The sequence below is a fragment of the Haemaphysalis longicornis genome, unplaced genomic scaffold (assembly GCF_048455015.1).
Source record: "Haemaphysalis longicornis isolate Haplotype H1 unplaced genomic scaffold, Haemaphysalis longicornis Haplotype H1 scaffold_6, whole genome shotgun sequence".
NCBI classification, from domain to species: Eukaryota; Metazoa; Arthropoda; class Arachnida; order Ixodida; family Ixodidae; genus Haemaphysalis; species Haemaphysalis longicornis.
In genome coordinates this window covers 59,028,951-59,055,009 of record NW_027526407.1, presented here as the reverse complement: position 1 = coordinate 59,055,009, position 26,059 = coordinate 59,028,951, and the positions used below count along the sequence as shown (strand labels likewise).

Sequence of the window (26,059 nt, the reverse complement as noted above, 5' to 3'; positions counted from 1 at the left end):
CTAACTGAGTGTCTGCGCTTTAAGGTGGGAGCAGGGCCGGGAGAGTGCGTCCGAGTGAGGCTATAATGCCGCGTAATGTCCCGATAGGGGACCAAGCGATTCTTCCCTCCCGGCCGAGGGGGAGAGGCAGCATCCGAGGCATCCCGGCAGCAGAATTCTCGGGCTACGTCGTTAGCCAGCTCGTTTCCCGAAGGGACGAATGGGCTGGTGTCCATATCAGGCGTGGACAATGTGCAGGCGGATTCGGTGCTGTCTGCAGGATGCGTGCCGTGATGGAGGGCTCACGACCCGTCGCAAAGTTCCGAAGAGACGTCTGCAAGTCAGAGATTATCGTGGTGGCTGTAAGGGCCAGGGATCTCCACTTAGCCATTAATCCCTAGCACCTGTGCAGTATGTGGCCTTGGATATATAAAGCTTCTCAACGAAAATATACGGAACCCAGGGTCTGCAATGGTGCCAAGGAGAGGACATTGGCAAGTACTTTATCACACACGCGAGTGCTGAGTTTTCCATCGACACCGAAGATTTGGCTGCTGGCGCGTAGTCTTTTTTTTTAATATTTCTTCGTAACGACAGAACTAGTTGCGCGCCTAATCAATTGCACATTCTGCGCTTCCGATCGACTCCAGCACCGCTTTCCCCGCTAGCGCCAACAGACTTTGCCGCAATACACCTGTGATGTGCGGCTAAAGGACAGGAGGAAGGTGCTTTACAATGAGGGCTGCATCCAGCTGCACACCCACAGCCGCTACTCGACCCGCGAATGCATCAACACATTCCAAAACGCTTCGTGCGACATGAATGTTGGTGCTTATGGATCGATTTTGTATACCGCAGGTTTGATGAGGCCCTACAAATTCCTTAATCACACTTTGCATCCATTTGGCTAAAATCTTCATAAAAATTTTGTAGTCGACGTTGGTAAGGCTAATGGGTCGATATGCCTCAACGGACTGCAGCTTCTCCTGATCATCTGCCTTTGGGGTTAGCACCATATGCGCAGCCCGAAAAGAAGGGGGTACTTGTTTTAACTCATAAGCTTCAACAAACAATCGGTTTAAAATAATGGCTAGCTGGCATTTGAACGTTTTATAGAATGACGCCCCGAGTCCGTCTGGCCCAGGCGACTTTCCTGGTGACAGCTCGTATATTGCATTCTCTACTTCTTTGAGACATATGGGTTCTCAAAGGCGGTTAATATCCCTACTCAAAATTGGCATCAAATCTAGAAAGTCTTTTTCGAATCCTTCCATTAGGTGATTCTTCTGACCAAACAATTTGTTGTAATGCGATACAACTGCTTGCTTAATCTTGTCATGTTCACATTGTACTTCGTTTTCAAAAAATATTGCCTTTATTTCACTTCTGCTGTGGCGTACCTCTTTTCATCAGCTAGAGCGCGTTTGGTGGGCGTCTCGCCCATCCAGAGTTGGTTAGAACGCGATCTTATCGCTGCTGCTCTGTACCGTACTACGTCCAATGCCTCCAGATGATTCTTGACTTCTCTTATCTGCTTACTAAATTTACCGGGCTCAATTCCTTCCATGCTTACAAGGAACTGCAATTGTTGCAGTTCTCGCTCCTTTTTCCTTTCTTCGTGTCGAAGGATGCAACCCCTTTCAATAGCCGAAGTCTTTATCTCGCCTTTAAAGACCTCCCATGCAGCCGCGATGGTTATCGTTTCAGCCGTGAGTATCTGGTTCATCTTTTCTTTAGCCGCTTTTAAGAAAAGTTCATCGTTCAGCAAGCGAGCGTTGAATTTCCACAAGTCCCAGTTGAACCACGTCTTTCGTTCAATTTTCCCCGATTTCAAACATGACTAAGCTGTGGTCGCTAAAGGACACTGATTTTACGTCATATTTGGTACAATTTGGCAGCAGTTCCAGTGATACATAAACCCGATCAAGCCGTGCATTGCTTTCCCCTTGAAAGTGCGTGAAAATGGGTCGCACTCCGGATTGCAATACCTGACCGATGTCTTGTAAGTTATAATCATGTGCCAATTCACTTAGAAAAAGTGCGCTCTTGTCCCTGACAGGCCGATTTCTAGCGCGGTCTACAGCGGAGCAAACACAATTGAAATCACCGAGGACAATAATTATTTTTTCCGTATTTAAGTATTGTTCAATGCGCTCAAAAAATACCTTTCGCTCAGCTTCATTATGTGGGGCGTACACACAGATTAGCCGCCAAGACATAGCAGACAACTCAAAGTCTACGACAAGCAGTCGACCAGATTCACAGCTCACAACGGCCTGTTCCACAACACCGAGGTCCCTACGAATAAAAACGGCGCGACCACCGGAGGTACCCACGGCGTGGCTCACACACACACATTATAATGTGCACGGAAAGACGACACCATGCTATCAGTATGCACTTCGCTCTCTATTTTAGTTTCCTGTACAGCAACCACGTGCAGCTCATTGTCCTGAAATAGACGATTTAATTGGCATTGCTGCCTTCTAGACCCAAGACCCCTAACGTTTAACGTTGCTACACGTAGTGCAGTCTGGAAATTAGCGCTCATGGTCATTAGTTGTACCAAATGCGCGATACCTCTCCCGTACAAATGCATTGGCGTGTGACTCACAATGTAGGGCTGTAGTTCTTGGCCTTCCCGACTCGTGCTGTTGAGGCGTAGTCCATTCCACGCACTTACGTAAATACTCGCGCGCGCGCACACACACGCACACACCCGTGATAACGCGGTAGAAATAAGGGTGAAAAAAGCACTTCACAATCAGTTTGAGCCTTGAGCTGGTCCCTCGTCTGTCCGCGGCTCCCTAGCCGGCGAAAGCACGCAGCACTTGAGTGCCACGGTTGTTGTGCCCCCCCCTGGCCGCTCGTCCGGTGGACTACTCGGCGGCACGTTCATACGTGGGTGTCGAAGCGTCGGTGGTCTCAGCGGTGTCGCTTTCAGTGGTGGCTCGTCCGTGTTGCGTTCACCAGAGCGTCTTGCCTCGTTGCTCACGTCCCCGTGGGGACGTTTTGCGACAACGTTGGCGGTCGTTGGTCCGGTAGTTTCTTTCACTTCCCCAGTTTGACTCGGCATCCCCGTGAGCACACCACTGGTTCCCGCGGTTGATGTGGCGTCCTCGAATTCCTGCCGAGGTGTCGGCAGAAGCTCACCTTGGCGGTGCATGGTTGCTTGTGCATCCTTTGGGGGCGTTTCCTCAACACGAGTGTGGGTGGGCGTTTCCTGCTTGGTGGTATTCTCGGTAGTCGCCATTGCAGGTTCTTCCGCTTCGTCCTCGTCCATAAGGAACTCAGACGACTCGTCGTTCCTTGTGGGTCCTACAACTTTCGCGTACAGTCAGGCTCAATTTGAAGGTTATCGCGGGAGCACCGAGCAAGCAAGACCAGAGCGCCGTTCTTGGCCGTTCCGCGGCACTTTTTTTTTTTTTCATTTGCGAAGATGAGATTATGCTGCCCTCCCTCACCCCTTGGCTGTTGCATAGAATTCGCTCACCCCCTTCTGCAAAGGCCGACTGCCACAGTTTTTTTCTTCATACCTTTTTGGGTGACGTAACCGCGTTTCGTTTCTCGGCAACCTGATAACACCGAAGATACCTCGGCATTGCGGAAGCAAATTACAATTTTTAGTTACCCTGCATAGTTGCCGGCATAGCCGGCATAGTTACCCTGAGAAGTTTGTGTATCAGTGTGAAGTATGTCGATGAAAGGATAAAGAAAAAAAAAAGAAACGAGCATGGCCTTTATCGTTTTTGACGGCAGTGCGCGCACTGCCTGGAACAGCCATAGGAGAAGCAAACCTAGCATAATCTCGTTGTGGCTCATGCTAAAAAGTGTCACGCTAAGGCGCTGTCGTCGCGGGCGGTCGGCGCTCCCGCGATAACCTTCAAATTGATCCCGACTGTACGTGCGCACACAGTTCGCCTCAGTATCTCCGAACCGGTGACAGACGGTACACTTGGGTACACGGCATTCTCGCCTCACGTGACCGATTGAGTGGCAGCGCAGACAGAGTGGTGCCCTGCCCGCAACCACCACAAGGGCGTTATCCCTCGCCACTCGAATCTGATGTGGGATATCTTCGATATCCACTCCTGCCTTCAGCTTGAGGGACACCGTGCGAGTTTTAGAGCCCTTGTCGGTCACACCTTGCACCCTCCATCTCTGTTTTGTTATTTCCGTCACCTTGCCGTACGGAGCGAACGCCAGCCGCACATCCTCGTCAGGTACTACATTGTGAAGTAGCCAGTGCAACTTCATCCGCACGTCCTGGTTGATAGGGTCAATCACCAAACACCGACGGTCCTTCACTTTAAATTTCGTTTCGGCGGCCAATTTCTTCGCAGCTTCAGCGCTGCTAAACGTCACGGCCACGGAGTAAGATCTCACGGCCCACACATGGCTCATCTGATACGCCCCCAAAGCGATAACTTCGGGGAGCAGCGACAGACGAGCCAGTGCGTCGCGAAAATCTTCTACCCGATATGGGCGAGCCTGGAGATCACCGTGTAAAAATAAAGTGTTGACAACAATCTGACCTGTTTGCAGGGTAGGCAGCGTAACTTGATAATCCTCGTTTCCATTTCCAAACGTCCGGTTTCCGCGGCCTTTCTTGGCCGCTGTAGCCGCCCCTGACGGAGCATCCATCCTGCGACCGTTCACTCTCGTGGCCGGAAGCGGAATTTTGCGGCGCTACAAACCGAGACGGGAGCATGTGCTACGAACGCGCCTTATGTCCTTCACTCATTCAAACTACGTCAAGAAGCTACTGATGCAACGAAGGCACGTGAAGCTGAACGTCAACGGAAACGACGAACTGAAAACTAATGGGAACTTCAGTCGACCGCATGGCTGCTTCGCATATTACTCAGGGTTCCCCTACGGGAAGATGGTGTAATTTTTTCACAGTGTCCACGCAATAAAGGGCCTTTTCTACTTCTGCAGTTTTTCAAGCTACTAAAAATGGTCGCTTTTTCTCACTTTTCTATAAATTTTGCTTTTAATGCGCAGCTGTCGAGTTTTGAACCTCGCGGAAACCAAATATTTCTTCGTTATAGCCGATATCGTGCGGCTTTGGAGGTTTCTGTTTCGTCATAAAACTAATAGCCGTCATTGAAATAAAACGTGACCAAACAAACTTCGTATTTAGCTCGCTATATCCGATTATTCGTTATAGCAGTGTTCGCTGTAACGAGGTTCAACTGTAGTCAAATTTTCTCCACAGATTTTAACTCTCGATGGCTAACGTCAGTCTCACTTGTGACTTATGGCCTAGTTAAATAAATACGTGCAGACTTTTAGTGGGTGATGTACTGGATTTTTTATGCAGCTGACCAACGTGGATTTTTCGGAGACTTCGCTTTTGTGAAATTTGGATGAGAGACAATGAAGGACGACATGAACAAGTGCTACTTCCAACTAAGATTTATTGCTAAAGTACACTCCAATATATAAAGGCAAAATTTTGACAAGAGACAAAAGAGGACGGCAGGAACAAGTGCAACTAAGTATTATTGGTAAAGCAAACTCGCGTATATACAGAAACCGTGTGCACATCAGTAAAAAAAGCAAATTCCAGCCCACAAAACCTAGTTATACAAGAGCACATAATATCTGTGGCACAGCCCATGCCCTGATGTACAAAATAGAACTATGAGATCGGAACATTGGGCAAAATGCCTATTTTTTCTGGAGTCCCTGTAAACATATAAACACAAACTACAGGAATTGAAAATTTTTAAAAACTGTTGATCATGCTGGTAAGAGCCTTTTTTTAGGTTTGTGCCCATACAGTAAAAGCTCGTTAATTCGAACTCGGTTAATTCGAACTTCCGGTTAATTCCAAATCACGCCCTTGTCCCGGCACCACCCAGTATATTTCAATGGAAGAAACTCCCGATAACTCGAACGCGTCGGTATCCAGAACGGTTAATTCGAAATATGATCCCCGGGTTTCCATCGCTCCTCGCACAAGAAGTCGGCCCAGACTGATTACAATGTGTTGCAAATCCAAACCAAACCAAATTTTCCAGCGATGCAAAACAACGAAACAGAAAAACAAAAATTTTCGAGCGATGCAAAACAACGAAACAGAAAAACAACAGCGTGGCACGCGCGCTACGCCCCTGAAGCAGTTTATTTCGCTTCTGCACAGGGCGCCGCGCCACCGGCGCCAGCGCTCCGTCGCATGCCGTTATTATTTATGAAACATTATTTACGAAATCACCTGTCGCAAACGTGTAGTATCTCCTAATAGGTGACCGGTAAAAAGCGCAAAGGCTCATAGTTGCATTGTCTGCTCCTGCGGAGCCCAGCCACTTCCGGTTCGAGAGCTCTCCTCGCCTCCCGTAGGCCCGCGGCTTTCATGAGCGCGTGCGCGTGTTGTTTATCTGTTTCTACCGAAAAAACAAACGCTCATGCATCGCACATTCAATGAATAACCACGATGAATCCTACTAGGGGCTCCCCTGAAAGGTAAGCACCCTGTGGCAAATAAACAACACGCACACACACGCGCCTGAAAGCCGCCGGCGTACGCAGGCGTACGGGAGGCCAGGCGAGATCTCGAACCGGAAGTGGCTGGAGCAGATGACGTACCCATGAGCCTTTGCGCTTTTTACAGGTCACCTATTCGCGATAACGAGTCTAGGGATGGTTCCTTTGTGTTCTTCCCGCGCAGTGTGGCGCGATTTCCATTCATTCTGGCGCACACCCGTTAATTCGAACTCCGCTAATTGTAACAATTTTATTTTCACTTTCGAGTTCGAAATAACGAGCTTTTACTGTATTGGCTTTTTGGTGCCTAAAATGCCTTTTTCAGGCTTGTTGAGTACAAGTTACGCAATGATTTTGCCACAAAACATACCATTAGAGTCCACTCTTCACAACCTATACCTGCTATCGATGTACAAAGAGGCATGAAAATTCACTACCCGGTGAATCGTGCGAATGAATTCCAGTGGGCACGGCAACAGACGTGTCCAGATTGAAAAATTACACCATCTTCCCGTAGGGAAACCCTGAGTAGTATGCGAAGCAGCCATGGGGTCGACTGAAGTTCCCATTAGTTTTCAGTTTGTCGTATCCGTTGACGTTGAGCTTCGCGTGCCTTCGTTGTATCAGTAGCTTCTTGACGTAGTTTTAATCAGTGAAGGACATAAGGCGCGTTCGTAGCACATGCTCCCGTCTCGGTTTGTAGCACAGTGGGAAGAGCGCCACGTACCTCCCGTTGCGACCAGAGAGTCGTGGGATCGAAACCGGGCGCCGCCTAATAATTCATTTTTATGGTGGACTGCGCTGACGTCAGCCCAAACGCTGACGGGGCTGAAGAGACGCGCATGCGCAGTGGAGTGTAAACGACAGACAACGACAACGACGGAGGGAGGGACACAGACCCGCGTACATGAGATGCTTCGCATCTAAAAGTGCGAGGGCCACTCAAACTAGAAGTTTTTGGAGAGACACTTCCTCGTACCGGAAACGGTGCAAGGGAGCAGATGTATCAGCAAATTAGAGGGCTGCAGAGTTTTTTTAGCCAAAGAAAGCGGCAGGACCCGAAAGCAGTAACTTGGCAAGGATTCAGGTATGGCGAGGGGAAGATGTGGGTGGACAAAGTGATCAGGATTACTGAGGCGGTGTCCTTGCAATCACCGGATAGAAATATCCGACAGTGACAATTAATATGCGGGCAGAGTCAAAGCATCTTCCTGTTCCAGTGCTTCACAGTGCTGATTGAGCTAATGTACATGTGTGATCCTACATCGAGCGTTTACAGTTTTGACAGTACAATGCACAGCTGAGAGTTTCGAAAGCAATTGGAGTGGCAATGGCATGAGTACAGGTGACTCTTCCTTCTCTGAGTAGAATGGCTGCTTCTATGGACAGCGCAAAGTGGGCCTGGGAACTGGTAGTCACGGGTGCATAACGCCTTGGGAAAAGGTGTTTTGGTCAGGGTAGGCTCACCATAAGAATAAGAACACAACGCTACAACCACTCGCAACTGGATGAGCTTCGCTTCTTTGCTCTGATTTATGAAGTCCGTGATGGTGCTAAGTTGGGTGTGTTCCTGCACTAAGGAAATAGAGGGACACCAAAGTACCGCTACACTGCGGATGACTTATTTGTTAATACCGTCATCCTGGGGCGGTATTCTCGTGCTTTGTCCCTTTTGTGTCGGTTGCAAAAGGGTCTATTTTGAGCGAGTCCTGATTGGCTAAAAGCGAACAACCGGATATGACGTAACGCAAGCGCTGGGGAAGTTCACGGCTTCTCGGAGCAGCCGATTGGAATTTGAAAAAGACGATGGTAAATCATGAATTTTCCGGTTATCGCTTTGTTGTTGGCTCGCCGGTGGAAGAGACGGTCGAGAAGTAATGTAAACGCACTCGAAATGCCTACAAAAGCCTTTCCGCCTCTGGAAGAGGACTGTGCGGTGTCTGCGCTTCGAGCTCCGGGACGAACTTGGCGGTCTGCAGAGCGGGCTCAGTGTCGAGGACCAAGTGATATGCTCCCTTTGTATCTTCGGTACAAGTGGCTTTCATTCAGTGGTCGCTAGTGAACAAATGATATCGCTGCCACAGCTTCCTCCGTGAGCCGGTGTACTCACGCCGTCGCCATCACGCAGTGAAATAAACGATTGTCTGCGAGCTCGGCAGCTGTCAAGCAGACGACCACAATTACACAAGCACTCGGCATGAAATTTATAACCGTTTATTGATACTTGGCAGTTACACATACCAGCTTAACGTTCGTATGCTTCACGCGCAACAGGTACGCCGTCAAGAAACGAAAACCCTCACCACTTACACATTGTTTCACTTGTAGAGTACATTGAAAATGTCCACGGCGTACGCATCATTCGAGGTTCTTAAAAAAGCTCGCGTCAGATTGCCAAAAGTGTGTCGATGCCGAAATATGTAGCGGGAGGGTTATCTTGATTCACGTCATTGTAACCGACCTCTAAACGGAGACCAAGCGCAAAAAAAAAAAAAACTGAGTAGCTGTAGCATTGTTCAAACTTTACTGTCACAGGAAATAGCTGGCTACAGCTGCCATCTTTGGACGTTCGAACCTTTGCGGTTAGAACTTTCAATGTCGTCACAAAAAAACCTCATCGCGATTAGATTTTCGAAACACGCTCAAATAAGAAAAAAATAAACACGTACATAAAAGGTTGTTTTGCATGATTTCAGTTCGTTAAAATGCGTTTGCAAAAACAGCTACGGTATTATCAAAGGCCCTTTGCTTAACTGGAAGTACGTCACAATGAAAGGGATGCGATAGGGACGCTTTCAAAACGGACAATAACGAGAATACCGCCCCTGTACCATCACTTGGTGTAATTAGGCCAGGTAGGGCAGTTACGGCTGCAGGAGGTGGCTCACCACCTATACGGCCTGCAAGTGCATGGTTATCAAACTTTACATGCCCCAAGCTTCCCGCTTATTTATACTTCAACGTTCGCATTTTTCACCAATTGGACAATGTAAAAGTGAGGCACTTGTATTTGGAAGTCCGCATCATACAGCTGCCCGCAACAATCACTGACTGTGCAAGCATCACACTCGGCCACCAAGAGCGCACACATCAAGGGCGATAGCAAGCTAAGTGCAACGGCTCGGATAACCTCGCGTTTCCATAAAAGGCATTCTCTCTCTTTGTCACCGTGGAATAGGCAGATATAAAGGAACACAGTGAACTCGACCATGTCTCATTTTTTGCATTTACTATGTTCTACACTGTCTCCGCGATCGCAAGTCGAATGTGGTACGTCCAGTTTGGCACCCCGATGCAAACAATCGATTTCACATCACTGAATTTGCTAAATCGCAGCACGGCATTTGTTTGTGTGGTGCAACCTGCCACGCAGCGTGACCTGTAAAATAGGCAGGGCAGAACTAGCAGTGGCAAACTTCGTCCTCTGTTGCTGCTTCGGTTCTGCAGGAGACGGATCGGTGCCGTCGTGTCTCCGTTTCGGTGGCGTTGTTCAACGCAGTGCTCTCACCTGCGGAGCTCGACGGCAAGGACTCAGCACGCCGGCTTTACCCGTAAGCTAGCTCGGAGCAACACACAACGCGAAGCCAAGTGTTAGCAGCTCGACGTTACACTTGCTTGACTAATCGTGCAAGTAACGCCCACGGCAACGCATTACGTGGGTAGCAGCTACGTTTAAAGAAAGAACCTCGGGCTGTAAACAAACGCCAAACCGACATTGCCTGCAACCATCGCTGCCCGTGTCGCCGAGCGAGCTGACATGGACAGAAACATCTTTCAGCCTGGCAGCGGCAAATGCACTCTGCACGGGTTCAAAAGATTTTAATTTAACTGTGCTGAAACTCCGCTAGTGGACTGGCTCCAACATCAGAACCGGTAATTGGAGATTTTTTCTCCGCTTCCTCTTAACATGAGGGGCGATAGAACCGTGGAATCGGTAGATATACAACACAGTGAACTCGACCACATCTCATTCAGATATTTACCATGTACCGCATCACCGCATTTCACCGCAACCACGTACTACCTGAATGTGGTACGTCCAGCTTGACACCCTGAATCACTGAATTCGCTACCCCACACCACGGCATATCTTCGCTTGGTGAACTCTGTGGCGCGTTGATGCACGTTGTTGCTGATGGCAACGGGACTTTTATACTTGAAGAGGGGGGGGGGGGGGGAGGGGGGGCGCACAACTAATGGTGGCACACTCCGTCCCCGATTCTTTAGGAGAAAGAGCGGTGTTGCGCGTCGTCGCCGTCGAGGGCTCAGCGTGACGGCTTCATTCGTGAACCGGCTCAAAGCACACGTACAACGCGACGCCGAGTGAACGTTCGACGATACACTGGGCCTCCGCGATTTACCAGTCCTAGGTGGACGGTCCGCAGGCAGTCCGAGGACTGCCCTCGGACCGGAAGCCCCATAGGAACATATAGGAAAATCTAGCGCTGGATCGTGCCTCGAACAGTCCGCGGACGATCCGGGACTGATAATCGAAGAGGCCCACTTACTTGATTTAGTAACCGGCCGACATGGAGGAAAGAACCTTTTCTTTCCTCCATGCCGGCCGACAACGCATCACGCGGGTACCATCTACGTTGAGAGAAACCAACTCGGGCGCCGAACAAATTTCCCGTGGCAAAATGACGCAATAATATCAAAAATAAAAAAGCGCCGAACCGACCGTAGTAAATGCCTTCGGGTGAACTTAAAGAAAGTGACGAAAAGGTTCTTGACACATTACTTTTGACTGTGACGACACGACTCTTAGTTGTTGCATCGCTTCAATGCCTGAGGCGTCGCTCCAGTTCCAATTGCTGCCAGATCGCCGACCTATTTAACTCGCGCAACGCACGGTGGCGCTAAGTGACGATCCTCAGTATATTATCAGTCAGTATATTATCTCTATGTCCTCGGTTGCGGTAGCGGCATAGAGGAGGAGGAGGAAGTAACTTTATTGTGTCCAGAGGAAAGGCCTAGTTATGGCCGGTGTGCTTCAGACGACGGCCAGGATGCCTTGGCTCCTAGCGGCGTCTTCGGCCCTCTGGACGGCCCAACGCTAGATGACAGGGTCCTCGCTAAGCAGCACGGTCTGCCACTGCTCCTTGGTGTGGATAATAAATGTTCCCTCTGTATTGCTGAAGTCTTTTCTTTGTATAGCAGGGCATTCCCAAAGCATGTGTGCCAAACTTGCAAGCTGAGGGCAGTGCTTACATTTACCGTCACGAATTTCTGGGTGGAAGTGCCTGTAGAGACCTGGGTTGGGATATGCATTGGTCTGAAGACGCCTCCATTCAAATTCTTGTTTTTTGGTCAGCGAGGGGTTGGCTGCAGGGTACTTCCGTCTTTCGCCTCTGTATTGGTCGAGCACGTCCCGGTAGGTGCACAGGCGATCCTTGGTGTTGTCGGCAGGGTGTAGGGCGGATTGCAGGGGCTCTCGGTAGGTGAATGCTCGAGCAGCCTCGTTGGCCCGTTCGTTGCCCTCCAGGCCCGCGTGTGCGGGCGTCCATATTAAAGTGGTTCGGGTGTCTACGTTCTTGTGCTGCTGGGCAAAGACTCGCAGTGCCGCATTGGAGATTCTCCCCTTTGTGAAGTTGCGGATTGCAGGTTGAGAGTCGCTGACAATTTTCCTCGCTCGGGTTGTGGCTAGGGCTAACGCTATGGCTAGTTCTTCACCTTCTTCGGGGTGTCGTGTTCGGATGGAGCAGGCGGTGAGAACATTTCCTTTCTGGTCGGTGACAACTGAGACCATAGCCCTTCGCTGTTCGTAAGAGGCAGTGTCCGTGTAGACGACTTGAGGTTCTCCTTGAAGCTGTCTCCCTAGCGCTAGGGCTCGCATATCTCTTCGCTTTTCGTTGTAGACTGGATGCATGTTCTTGGGGAGGAGAGGAATGTAGATGCATTTGCGTAGTTCGGCTGGAACAGTGTGTTTTTCTCCGAAAGATCTCTCGTACGGGATGCGTAGGCGGTCGAGGATTTGCCTGCCGGTGGCCGTCTTGGTCAGACGCTCGAGGTGTGCAATGCGATGCGCCTCGATGAGCTCTTCGAGGGTGTTGTGTACACCCAGTGCCTCAATTTTTTCATTAGAGGCACATATCGGGATTCCCAGAGCCTGCTTATGCACCCTCTTGATGAGACTATTGATTTTATTGCGCTCTGCCTGTTTGAGGGGTAAGAAAGGGGCTACGTACGTAATTCTGCTAATTACGAACGCATACACGAGCTTTAGCAGAGTTTTCTCCTTCATGCCTCTATTCTTGTTGGCTATCCGCGCAATCAGTCTCGTGATCTGATGGGTGGCTTTCTCTAGTGTTTGCACTGTCTTGCCGTTGTGTCCGTTGGCCTGGAGATGGAAGCCGAGGATACGTATCTCGGCCACTTCGGGGATTGGGGTATCACCTACTCGCAGCGTTATGCTGTGATTTTGTGGGGTATCCTTGGGCTTTCGACCTCGTCGCGTGGGCTTGTACGACAGTTGTTCGGACTTTCCCGGAGAACAGGAAAGGCCGATTGTTTTGGCGTGTTGCTCCACAGCGTCCACTGCCAATTGAAGGCGATCTTGTATGTCTCCATCGCTGCCCCCCGCTGTCCACAAAGTGACATCGTCAGCGTAAATGCTGTGATGTACTTCATCTATGATTTGCAATTTGTTGGCGAGGTCGATCATGCTGGCGTTAAATAGGAATGGAGAAATGACTGATCCTTGTGGAGTTCCAATGCTCCCTGTTAAGATGTCAGGCGAATCATGGGGTCCCACCTTAAGCTGTGCCGTTCTGTCGTTCAGAAATTCCCTGATATAGTTGTAGGTCTTCTCCCCTACCTGTAATTTCTGGAGACTGCGGAGAATTGCATCATGTTTGAGTCTGTCGAAGGCTTTGGTTAAATCAAGCGTGACTATCACGCGGGCGTCAGTGGCCGCCTTGTCTTCGTTGTTGACGATCTGGTGTTGTAGTTGCAGCATGACGTCTTGGGTTGACAAACCGGCCCTGAAGCCTACCATAGAGTTTGGGTAGAGCTGGTTGTCTTCCATGTGGTTGTTGATTCTATTGAGAACCATGTGTTCGAGGAGCTTTCCGAGGCAGGATGTCAGGGAGATCGGTCTAAGGTTCTCCACACAAAGTGCCTTCCCGGGCTTAGGTATGAGCCGTACTAGCGCCTTCTTCCATTGCTTGGGCAGTGTTGCGTCGTGCCAGCACTTGTTGAAGTAGTCGAGTAAGAGCTCACACTCTTCGTCTGCGAGGTTGCGCAGCATCTTATTAGTGATGCCGTCTGGGCCCGGCGATGACTTCGGTTTTAGTCCCTGTAGGGCCGCCTTGAGCTCTTCTATGGTAAACGGTTGGTCCATTTTTTCATTGGGAGCGCCTTCATAGTCTTCATGCTTCTCGCAGGGGTGTTCGGGTGTGTATCGAGCTTGCATCTCTTGGATTGTCTTTTGTACATCACCCTGATTGTGTGTGTGGAGAAGTTTTTCCATATTCCGGAACTGTCGGATTTACTTTTTGCGGGATCAATAAGGTGCTAAGTATATTCCAAGCTTTAGCTGTGCCCATCTGGAGAAATTTCTCTATGGTAGCGGCGTCAGCTGATGCCGGGTTGTTGTGCGCGATTTTGCTTTCGCCTGAAGCAAATTCTAAAATAAAATTTGTTTTCCTGTGTTTTTGTTGTAATTTTATGTCACTTTGCTTTTAAATGCAGAGAATTTCAGTAACTCACGATGCCACCCGCGTTGACGTCCGTAGTCGTAGTCCGCACCCCTCCCCCTACATTATATAAAAAAAATACTATCCGGAGCCTGGTTTCGATCCCTCGACCCTGCGGGCGGAACGCAATGTACATGGTGCTCTACCCACTGCGCCACAAAGCCGACACAGAATGGGAGGCTACGAACGCGCCTTATATCCTTGACTCATTCAAACTACGTCAAGAAGCTGCTGATACAACGCATTCACTACCACCAACTCCCCAAACACTAAACGTTAACGCAATACACCCACCCCCTATGCGACGCATTTACTCGAGTCCCCCTCGCGGGGCGATGGGCCCAATTTTTTTCCAAAGTACTTTATTGTGCAGCCATTAATTGAACAGATTGTGTTTCGCTCGTACAGTTTATCGACCCGCTTTAATTATATCGGTTTTGTCGCTCTTTGGCGCCTTTATTGGCTACTTCTGATATACAACTGCAACTCCGTATATGTAATCTGTTTTCTGCACAGTTTTCTGGTCTCATATGTTCTTAATAGCTGCGTTTCCGCGCATGAAACAGCAACGGTGAAGCTGCCTGTCTCATTGGGCAATGATATTGAGGCGGACAACACACATACGTTTATCACAAATTCAAAAAAAAAAAAAAAAAACTCAACGGCATCAGCCAGCTTAAGAACAATTATAAATGAACAGAAACGAAACAGGTGTGAATTAACAAAAGGGCGAGTAGTTACGTTTCACTGCGAGTGCATGCGGGTGGAAGGGTGATTTTCAAAGCTTCAGAACTTCCTGTGAAAGGGACTTTGTGCAATATATATCCTTCTCATGCAATTCTCGGTCATATCAAAATGCGTGGTTGGTCAGCAGCGGCTTAATAAACTTTCTACACAGGAGTCGCACCAACTCTTGCTGATGACCTAGCTTCGTCGTGATTTTCGCACACCAAGACTGTGATGAGCTCAACGCTGTGCTTCAAGCATGCTTCGAGGACTTTGTAAGCCTTACAATCCGAAACGTCAGAAAACTTCAAGGTATGCAGAAGTTACACTAGCTGCTGCGTTTGATATCTTGCCGATCTTGCCGATGGTGGTGGTGCCAAAAGACGTGACTCATACCCACTCAGGGGGATTGGCCAGGAAAGGGGCGCTCGCAGAGAGAAATTGCAAAGTAATTAAAGAAACACATTTAAGGAGCGGGTCCCACTTTCTTTTCTTCTTTTTTTTTTCTTTGAAGCCAACATCGCTTCTTCCTTCTCTTTTCGGTGCCGGCCTCTTGTACGAAATGTAGTGCGGGAAAACACTAGGCACAGCATCTTGCGCCTTTTCGTGTCAATCCGAAAGTCTTCCGGCCGAAAGTGAAGACTGCAGACCACTGAGTAAATGGACGTTGAGTTGGGTTCCCAGATACTTCTAGAAACGTTCTTCACACATTGTGCTTTCAGGGCTTCATTCAGTGAGAACTCATCGTAGGAGACATCCGGATCCTCCTTCCGCACGCTGCAGAATGGGACGCAACAACATAGCATTCTTCGGTTCTAAATTTCACGAGCAAAGGATCGGCGCTTGATTAGTGGGAAGGTATTATTTACATGAATTTAGCGGCAGGTATTCTCTCATATTTTGTAAAATTACATAGCACGCAAAAAGCGGGAATGCTCAGTGCGTGTCTGCTACCATGCGACCTAACGGGAGAGGATCGGTAGCGGGATGACTGGTGGGTGGCGCCACCACGCGGAGTTCAGACGCAGTGGGATAGAGCAAGGCGGGCACGCTTTGCGGTGACGCTGCAGGCATTCAAATAATGAAGGAGGCGATGGGTATTTGCGGGATCACGGCCGCTGTCAGTGCGCTTTTCATCCAGAGGCCGTGGCCGGATCATAGAGTTGCACCTCTTGAACCAGTTCACAGCGGTGCAAAGTGGGTTCCGCCATCGGCGAAACCAGCCCTGCACTTTTTTCGTCTGCTTCTGCACCTCCTCGGCAGGGAGTGGAGGCAAAACCGTGAACTCGTTCTGCACCCGTCGGCACCACCGGTGGATCGAACGGCGCGGTTCAGGTGCTGCAAGCTGCACCGCTGGTTCACGTGGTGTAGGTCCCCATTTAGGCATAGAATTTCTTACCTTACTAGGACTTACTAAGAAACGAAATGTGTCTAGGCGGCAAGGTTTGTCAGTCTCGCAGTTCACTCTAGCCGGGTGCCTGCCATGGGTACTCCCTACATTCACCCCCGCGGCGCCTGACATGGCGCAGTGAAACCGGCTGTACAGTTGTTGCAACAAGTCTACTGCATCTACTGCCGCGGAGCTTGCATTGCAACGCTTACATTGCCGCCGGGGCCTCTCTGTCGCTCGTCTCTCGCTTGTGGACTGCTGGTACGTGTACAAAATACATTAATAAACCAGTATTTTGGATGGTGAGCTTTTTTAATTGCGACGTTGCCGCGAGACTGCTGCTAAAAAAAAAAGTCTGCCGCTGCAATGTCAAATCTTGTGCTCGTTCAACTGAACAGGTTTTAAGTCCGCGCTCTCGTCCCTCCTCGTTAGTATAGTGGTCAGTATCCCCGCCTGTCACGCGGGAGACCGGGGTTCGATTCCCCGACGGGGAGTTTTTTTTTTTTAACGCACTGGCATTGATGTCATCTACGATTTCTATGCGCGGTTTGTAACGTAGCGTCGTAAGATGCAGGACTACCGTTGAAACTTGCACAATCCGCGTGAACAGTACATACCAAGGATGAAACCACGGTACACACAGGCGCCGGTCGGCGCAAACACTCGCGGTTCATTGAGTTCCCGCTAAGTGATTCTACGCGCTGGTCAAATTATTTTGCCTGCGTTATCCACTGGGTGAGCTGTTTTTAATGTTGCGCATAAGCGTGCCGCACATGGCCCTATGATATAAAGAAAATGAGAACGGTGGCTGGGGCTATATCTTCATGACGAACATACAATGATATGTTTAACCGCGTTATAACACATATGTAGAAATCATGGAACGAAGTATAATCAAATAAATAAATTAATTAACAAAGGTCAAGGAATAAGAAATTGGTGCGCGCGTGTTTATGACCGGTTTGGTCAAAGCTAGTGTATCTCCCAAACGTCTCCCGCAGTTAGCCTTTACGCTCCGGATCCCCTCTTTCAGGATATATCCCCACGGACTGCTAGCTGTTGAAGTCACCTATACCCCTGTACTTCTATGTCCGAATTTTTTGCGCTTAGAGTCCTTGCACAGCTGCGGTGTTACTCAAAAATCCGACTTTAAAACACGTACGTGCTCCGCGGCCGAGACGTCAAACGTTACATGCCACGCAGCAAAGCCACCACTTTTGAACGGCGGAGCTGTTTAGTTCGGCTGTCAAGCGTTACCGGAAAACTCAACCGGGCCGCGTGTGCGAGAGTTGCGCCTCGTGAAGAGCATCCGCGGCGTCGTCCAGCTCGACCTTCAAAATCAATCTGCCCAGCGTTCGTGGCTCCGACCCACGGTGTTAGAATATTGTGCTCTTCTGGCAGTTCGCCTGCGTTCGCGCCTGAACTGTGGGGAGCACAGACGCCCAGTTCCAGAAGCCGGTTGCCGCGGTCCACTTTGGGGGAGATGTGAAAGCCTTCGGACAGAACTATCCGGCCCTGCCAGTCATGGGGACCTTTCACAAGCAAGTTCGGAAATCCACGGGTCTATTCGTTTCACCTGCAACACGAGAACCAGTTCAGGCAGAGCAGCACCTTGCCGTTCGTTTCAGTGGTGCAGCTCGCGGCACCTGAACCGCGTCGTTCGATTCACTGGTGGTGCCTACGGGTGCAGGACGAGTTCATGGCATTGCCTGCACCCCCTGCGGAGGAGATGCAGAAGCAGACGAAATAATTGACGCCAATCCACGCTGTGAAGGTAGTTGCAAAGCAAAGCTTTAAACGACACCCACAACAATTCCCCATGCGACGTCACTTGGATTCAAACACGTGGCTCTACAAAGAGTGAATCAAGAGATTCTGCTAGCCGTTACCTGGAACTCGCGGGGGCGGCGTTACGAACACAGCAGCGTCGGCCACGGCAGGGCTAGAGCGGCGTTCGCCGCCGCTGTAGCCCGGCCGTGCGTCGGCGGAAAGAAAACGGAAAGAAGCCTTTTTCGAAGGGTGCGACAGCGGAACCTAGCGATCCTGATGTGCTAGCACGGTGCTACTCCACCGCGCGTCACAAGCGCAGACACGGAAACAATTCGGCATGTGAGCTTAGTGATTCCCATTTATACAGGTTTAAACTAGTTACTTTCGTAAGTTTGAGAATTGCGAGAAAGCTGAGGGAACTTTTATTATCGCTATTTATCAGAACCAGTTACTCCTTTCGCCTTTTGTAATACCCGTTAAACCACAACCGAATTGGTATCCACCAATTTAGGAAACGGAGTCCCATTCATGGCAAGCAGTGCGCAAAAGGTAGCGTTTCTCTAGCGGCCAGATGTCTGTATGAGGTCTCTACATTTTGTTTTCCCGCCCTGCAAAACCAATTTTAACGTATCTTTGCCATGCGACTATTTAATTCCATCGGGTTCTGGTTACCCAGGAGGTGCTGGGGAACAAGTTAATCAAGCCGTGCGAAGGAAGCGCGCAATGGACGCGAAGCTGCGCCAAAACAGACCCAAAACAATCGTTGCTAAAGCAGACGACAAAGCCGACGGAAGGGTTCCGTCGACGCGCCCGCCGTGGTGAGCACGGGGAACGCTGGGTAATACTGCCCATTCGCCGCGCCATCTACATTGGGTTCCGTGAGTGAAAAGCGCCCTCCCCCTTCCCTGCCGCGTTGGGAGTTTCTTGTTCCGCACGCCACGAAGGAACCGTTGGCTGGTATACAGAAAGCTTTGCTTTAAAAAGTGCAGGTCTGACTCCGCCGATTACTCAGGATGGCGGAACCCGCTTTGCACCGCTTTGAACTGGTTCAAGAGGTGCAAGCTGGATCGAATAAACCACATGTAAGGTGCAACAGCCGGTTCTCCGACGAAGAAAGAGGGGCCGCCAGCCCTGCTGTTTCTCCGCCAAATTTAAAGACGATGATCTTTCTTGGGCTACTTAAACGCAGGAATTTTGGTCTGTCTGTATGTCTGTCTGTCTTGAAAGGATAAATTTATTATAAAAAAACTCCTGGTATCAATGATACAACGTAAAACCCAGAAACAATTAAACAAGTGCAGCGCCTGTTGCTACAAAACTAACACAGCCCGAAGGCTGCCAGTTACAGACACTTACAGAAACACACAAACAGTTTCAAGTTGACTGTAGACAAAAGATTAACATACAAACAATTTTGAGTCGCTTACGACCAAAAGATTAATATGCGAGAGAAACAAGGATACAAAAACATTCGCTCCAAGAATGCAGCAATATACAGAACAAGGTTGGTGTTAATGTCACAACGAGTACTGTAGCGCAATAACACCCAATTCTAACATTAAATCAATTGTTACAACGAAAATCCCTAAGGACACAGGTCTAGAAAGCTGACTGGATTCAACCACCCGGACAAATTAAAGCAGGAGCTTCGCAATAGTCTTATATACCCCCAGCCAAATCCAAACGTCGAAGTCCGGTGTTAATGTTAATTGTTGTCAACACTGTTAAACAAGAACAAGACATTACGCAAATATAAGGGAGAAAATCAATACATAAGTTGCATTTGCAGTGTTCCTTTATTTAAAAGTTCATGGATGCTTGGTTTTTGCGATAGCAAATGAAACACTACATCAACTGCAGAAAGCCGTCGCCTGCTGTTTCCAGCGCTACTATAGCTCCTGGCGGTATTTAAGAAATAAAACGGCAAACGCAACGAAAGGTTCCACTACATAGGCTCCATGTTCCGCATGGCACGCTCGTGGAGTAGGGCAACTAAGGTCTCTAACATGGTTCTGTAAAGGTTGTAGTAGGGAGACTCGATTCACGCGCTTCTCCGCCGCACGGCAGCGCTGGCATCGAGGCACCCGACTTGGAGCAGTGGTCGTGGAACGCGGTAAATTTAAATTGACTTGAGCGTACCTCTAGCGTGTTATCTTGGCTTTTAATTGGCGGGCGGCACGGGCATGTAAATGAAGGCGGCGAGGGTGGTTGAGCGTGCCAAGCAGTGACTCAAGTGCCGGAAGAAGACAACACTGGTGTGTATAAGTGCAGGAAAAGAGCCAACTCAAGCGAAGAGTACGTGATTGTGCAGCCAGGACACTCACAGCATTTTTAAAGCGAAGCTCTGCATGCCTCACTGATGGCGACCGTTCCGTACCCAAAACGCACTGCAGAAAGTTTACACATTTGGTATTGCAAAGCGATGATGATGATGATGATGATGATGATGATGATGATGATGATTATAAGCGAATGCACATCAAGCGCCTAAAGAAAAAAGCGCTTCCCGTGGTTGGAATCGAACCTGGGTACCTCTCGTTATCAAACCGACGTCTATTCGACTGCGACATTCCGACAGGGTCGAAGCAGTTTGGATTTTTTTAGGGGCGAATAACCTTAAAGCCGAGGCTTTTTTTGGCGTCCGGCGTCCGTGCTCATGGCACAGCACCGTGTGAATCGAAGCATCTGTGAACAAAAGGTTCACAAAACGTTAACAAGAACAAAATAAGAGGTTCACAAAAGGTTACAGAGAGAGAGAGAGAGAGAGAGAGAGAGAGAGAGAGAGAGAGAGACGCCCAGCACCGTGTAAACCGAAACATGTGTGAACATTAAAAGGTTCACAAAAGGACAACAAGAACAAAATAAAAGGTTCACAAAAGGTTAAAGAGAGAGTGTGCTCCTGGAGAGCCGTGCTGCGCATACGCGAGGAGCATTGGATTGGATTGAATTGGGCTTGGATATGATTGCATTGGCTTGGATTGGAAATAGTTTTTGCAGTAGTAAGCACTCTCACGGGGGTTTACGGTATCGATAACAGTGCTTCGCCCACTCGTCATGATTCACTTCGAGGATGATGATGATGATGAATAAATCTTTATTTGTCAAGCTGGTGCAGATGTTAGGGCACCCGCCCGGTGGGGGCTTCCCTATTCCGGGATACCCTGAGCTCGGCTGGCGGTCCAGGCCCCCTTCACCAGTTCCCGCTGGATCCCAGGGTCCGGGCTCGTCAGACGGTTCACCCACTGCTTGTAGGCGGGGGAGGTTATCGGGGCAAGGCCTGGGGTCTTCTGGCACTCCCAAATCTGGTGGTACAGTGTACCGGGCGTTGGACAGAAATTGCAGGTAGACGGGTATTGGGTGGGGTAAATCGCATGGAGTAGGCTTCTGTGGGGGTACGTATTTGTCTGTAGTCTTCGAAGGGTGGTGGCTTCTGCTCTTGTTAATTGGGAGTGCGGAGTCGGGAACGTTCTTCGGCCTTGACGGTAGTAAATGAGAATGTCAGCATACCTGACGGATGCGTGAATTTTTACCGATAGCTGCGCCCGTTTCAAGAAGAAGAGCTTTAAATCCGTATTCGTATCAGTATTTCCAATGTGTCATTCTAAAACAAGGAGGAGGAGGCTGGGTAAAGGATAGGAAAATTATGCATGCGATGTCGGCATTTCACGTTCAAAATTTGGCGTGCATTTTTTTTTTCTGCGTGTCATTTCTTCAGCCTTGGTCGATGCCGTTTCCCCCAAGAAGAAGAAGAAGAAGAAGACCGGCGCGTGCCGCCTTCTGTTCAAACGCGGGCCCAAAATTCAGCCAAGTCGTGGAATCGTGCCGGGGGCTCCCAAAAGTGCCCCAGCCGCAGTCCGCACGTCCAAGGCAACGCCTCAAACATTTTACGAGTAGCAGCGACGCAAGACGTCCCTTATGCCAAAGTCGGCCACGATGATTTTCTCCAGCACCAGCAATGTGAGTACGCTCTTCTTCGGTAGAGGCTTTCTAGAACTTTCCAAATATCTTTCCGGTGTTACCCCTCCCCTCCATTCCCTTTGGCGAATACATGTATGTAGAGAGATGCGTTTATTATACCCCTATCACACGGGCACTTTCAATCGCGATTGAAGTGAATCGCGATCGAGTTTTCGAGCGCGCTCGACGTACTGCCGCTGCTACACGGCACGTTTCAATCGCGATCGAGAAGTTACACGGGTTGCACTTGTGTACGCCAGATGGCGCTAACAATGTACTTGCGGCCGGCGTCTGGTAACTTCGCGCGGTCGTAGCTATACGTAACTATGTAAATATTACCTCGCGCTTATTTGGGTCAAGTTATTTGACACAATTTGTGGCGTTAGTTGAAGTTATCACATTCTGTGCCATTACTCGGCGGGGACGAGAGTATCACCGCTTTCGTTCGATCGCGCTTGAGAAACCAGGATTGAGTTCGAGCGGGATCGAACTCGATCGCGATTGAAACTGCCGTGTAGCAGGGGCCCGATCCGGATTGAGCTCGATCCGGATCGACTCAATCACGATTGAAAGTGCCCGTGTGACAGGGGTATTAGGCTACGTGAGGGGGCTGTTATGTTTGGGAAGATGGATAGTCCAAATAAAGAAATGGACTTGGGCTGGTCATGTGGTGAGACGAACCAACAACCGGTGGACAATGAGGGTAACAGAGTGGATACCAAGAGATGTTTCTAGGAGGGGAAGGCCGTTAACCCGATGGAGGGATAAAATAAAGGAATTCGGGGGTAAACTGTGGACTCGATCGGCGCAGGACAGGAGCGGTTGGAGGGCAATGGGAGAGGCCTTCGTCCTGCAGCGTACCTGGGTAGGCTGATGATGATGAATGCTTGCGAGGAACGACCTGCTGGACCGGTTCACCGCGTCACCTCCGGACGGAGACCCTGCCCCCCACCCGTTTGTCCGCTGCACCACGAACTAAGGTCCCTTCCTACGCGTAAATATGAAGCAACGTTTTTAGATTAGGTATAATCTAAAAACGTTGATATGAAGGGACTTGCCACAAACGTGCGACGGGGGCGCAGAATCGGCCGGGCCTCCCTTGCGGGGCTGAATGTGCTGCTATAGTGGTTCCACTGGTTGCGCAGAGAGAGATCCCGTGGCCCTTGGCACCCATATAGTTCGTAATATCTAGCACGGGGAAAGGTATACGCTAGTGGAGATGTAAATATTGTGCATGAGGTGTTTTCATTTCTTGCAATCATGGCGGAAAGGCATTAGGAGTCTTCGAGGCTCCGTGTTTCCTTCCTAAGTCCTGTGGTTTTTGTTCAAACTGAAATTTCAAGTCGATATGAACCAACTCACCCAAACCCAAGCAATTCTAAGGGTGGATTAGTTCCGCGGGCCGGCCTTCGCCATGCCCGCGCATTCGCTCTGCTGAGGGGCAACCTCCTCGCCCTCCCCGTGCGCGCCTGCGCAGTCAGGTCCCGGTAACCCGCCGCCGCAGCGTGAGTCTCCGGTAGCCGCTATGCTAAAACTTTAGAGAGTTTTAGCCGTCCGTCTGCTCCGTGTTGTACGTGGTTACCGTGTTGACCGAGACCCGTCTGGGCACTTGCGCATTCGTCGCGGTAGGGGGGATTAGTTGCGCGGGCCGGCCCTCGCCGTGCCCATGGTGGGGTGCGCCTCCTCGCCCTTCCTCCTCGCCCTTCCGTGCGCGCAGGCGCAGTCGGGTTCCGGTCAATACAGTAACCACGTACAACACGGAGCAGACGGACTGCTAAAACTCTCTATTGTCTAGCTGTGCCGCAAAGACGGTGTACTCCACGTTCTTAACCCTCAGATGTCGGCCCTAACCATGGCGGTGCTGCTTATGCCCCTGTCGTGGCCATTCCTGCTGAGCTTCTCGTGCCGGCTGGCCACCTGGATGTACCGGCTCTTCCTGGTCTCCCTGGCCGCGCTCCTGCTGTCGGCCACCTGCCTCTCGCCCCGGCAGCACGACGCCGTGCCCGACCTGTACCGGTACGCGGTTCCCCCCGAATTGGACAGCGACCTGCTCGAGAACGACCAACTGCCAGGAGCAGGATCAGCTGAGTCCCAGGCGTTCGTCTTCAGGACCACCGAGCACTTGTCCGTCGCCGACGTGACATCGCGGCTGAAAAAGTGCGTATAGTCCGTCATGTAGGAGAAAAGTGAAAGGACCATTGAAAAGTACTCTTTTACTCACTCTTTTACTCCCTTAAAAGGGAGCAAAGGTTTACTTCCCTAAGGGTTACTAGTTTACACCCTTAAAGGGGTGGCCTTGCAGACAAAACACAAGTTTGGTTCATTCGAAAGATTGTCTCGTTAGAATCATATATACTGACCCCCCTTTTAATGCACGCTTCGCTCAAATGAGCTATTTAATTAGGAAAAAAGGGAATGGACATGCGACCCACTGGCTCATTTCCCGCAACAGAACCTATGATGTCATACATGACAGCTCCCCGATTGGCTGAGGCCGGCAGAAGCAAATGCAAATTAGGCAGGGCTTATAAGCTTGCCAAAGGAGCTATTTGCGCCTAAATGAAATGCATATCCATGTTACAGCAGTAAGATTGGTGGGGTAAACAATGAAAGTTATTAAAATACACGCAAGCATAGAAGTACCGATGCGCACTGCTCTTAGTACTGGGCGCACTGTGCTTTTTTTAGCTGCACAGCCGCCCTTTGGAGTTGTTTTACACGACAATGGCAAATTAGCGGAAGCGACGTTGTCTTACGGGACCCTGTTTGTTGAGCAAACCCCATGTTTCACGAAACCTTTACTTTCTGCCGTAACAAAAACAAGCCAGTAACAAATACGTTCAAAAACAAAGCAATGGCGGACAACGATCCGCGCGTGCTATGGTAGCGCCATCTGGGAGGACTGACGGTTAGCAAGGCTGCAGAGCCCAAAGACGCACTGGAAGTTCGTTTGACACCCCGTCCTGATCACATCAAGGCAGACGTCACGAAAACACACGATTTGGCCGGAGAATGAAAATTTCAACCTAAATTGATTCATTTATCAGTGAATACGGCATCGTTTGCTGTCGTACACGCGCTGGAGCACTATAAAACACGAAATATTTCCAATAAAACAAACTTGTATTTTGTCTGAGTAAAAGAGCGAACGAGAGGAGTAAACGACGCGAAGAAATGGAGTGAACGTGGTAGAAGAGGGAAGAGCCAGTGACTCGGAAAGGAAGATACAGAGTCAGTGGCGAAATCAGAGGAGTGGGGTGGTGGAAGCGATCCCCTTTCCTCCAAAGCGCCTGAGAAAGTAGCACTAACAACTTAACAGTGGATGACATTTACCCTCCGCTCTTGGTCATGCTTGAACGTATCTTCCACGCCATACCTCAAATTTTTCATGTCACTTTCGGGAGCCTGGTTTGGCCCCAGTGGGGTCGCTAGCAGGGTATGGAGTAAGGACGTGGGGGCTGTATTCGCATCAAAGACCAAGACATCAATTAGGTCCGTCGGCCATCTTGGCGCATGTTCGTAGCCCCCTATCTCCACGTGCGCGCACACTGGGCGCAAAGAGAGAGAGAGAGATGAATCGGCAGGACTCGACAGGACAAAGAAGCCTGCGTTAATAGCGCAGTTCAGGGCAGGTGCAAAAAATTGTCATGAGCATCCCAACCCCCTCTCCTCTAGCCATTTTGTTCCCTTCTCGTGCACGATATTCCTTCTCATTCCTACATTTTCCTACACGATATTCCTACATTCTTCTCTCACCCCCCTGATCTCCTCACCCACTACCGCCTCAGCCACCGCAGATATCCTCACCCTCGCCTTAGTCGTCACGAACCCACTACCCTCCGAAGGCTACAAACTATAGTTTGTAGCCTCCACCGTACCCTCCTCCACAAAATGTACCCTACCCAATACTACCCGACCTGTGCCTACTGCCCTGGCACCCTATACCACCTGGTATGGGAATGCCAGCAGTCCCCGTCTTTATATCCAATCCCCAACCCTTTTTACGAGCAGTGGGTGGACCGGCTGACCAGCTCGGACCTTGCGGCGC

General features: G+C 49.9%; 1 protein-coding gene and 1 non-coding gene across 2 annotated transcripts; both read left to right on the top strand.

Annotated features, from left to right (window-relative positions):
* Positions 1 to 1,377: 1,377 nt before the first annotated feature.
* LOC144143034 (uncharacterized) lies at positions 1,378 to 24,178 on the top strand. The gene is made up of 2 exons (XM_077674854.1): positions 1,378 to 1,688; positions 23,849 to 24,178. The coding sequence occupies exons 1-2, from the start codon at positions 1,545 to 1,547 to the stop codon at positions 24,176 to 24,178; spliced, it is 474 nt and encodes a 157-aa protein (XP_077530980.1). The 5' UTR covers positions 1,378 to 1,544.
* Trnad-guc (transfer RNA aspartic acid (anticodon GUC)) lies at positions 16,707 to 16,778 on the top strand. Its single transcript has one exon. It is a non-coding gene; the product is annotated as a tRNA-Asp (tRNA).
* Positions 24,179 to 26,059: the final 1,881 nt, after the last annotated feature.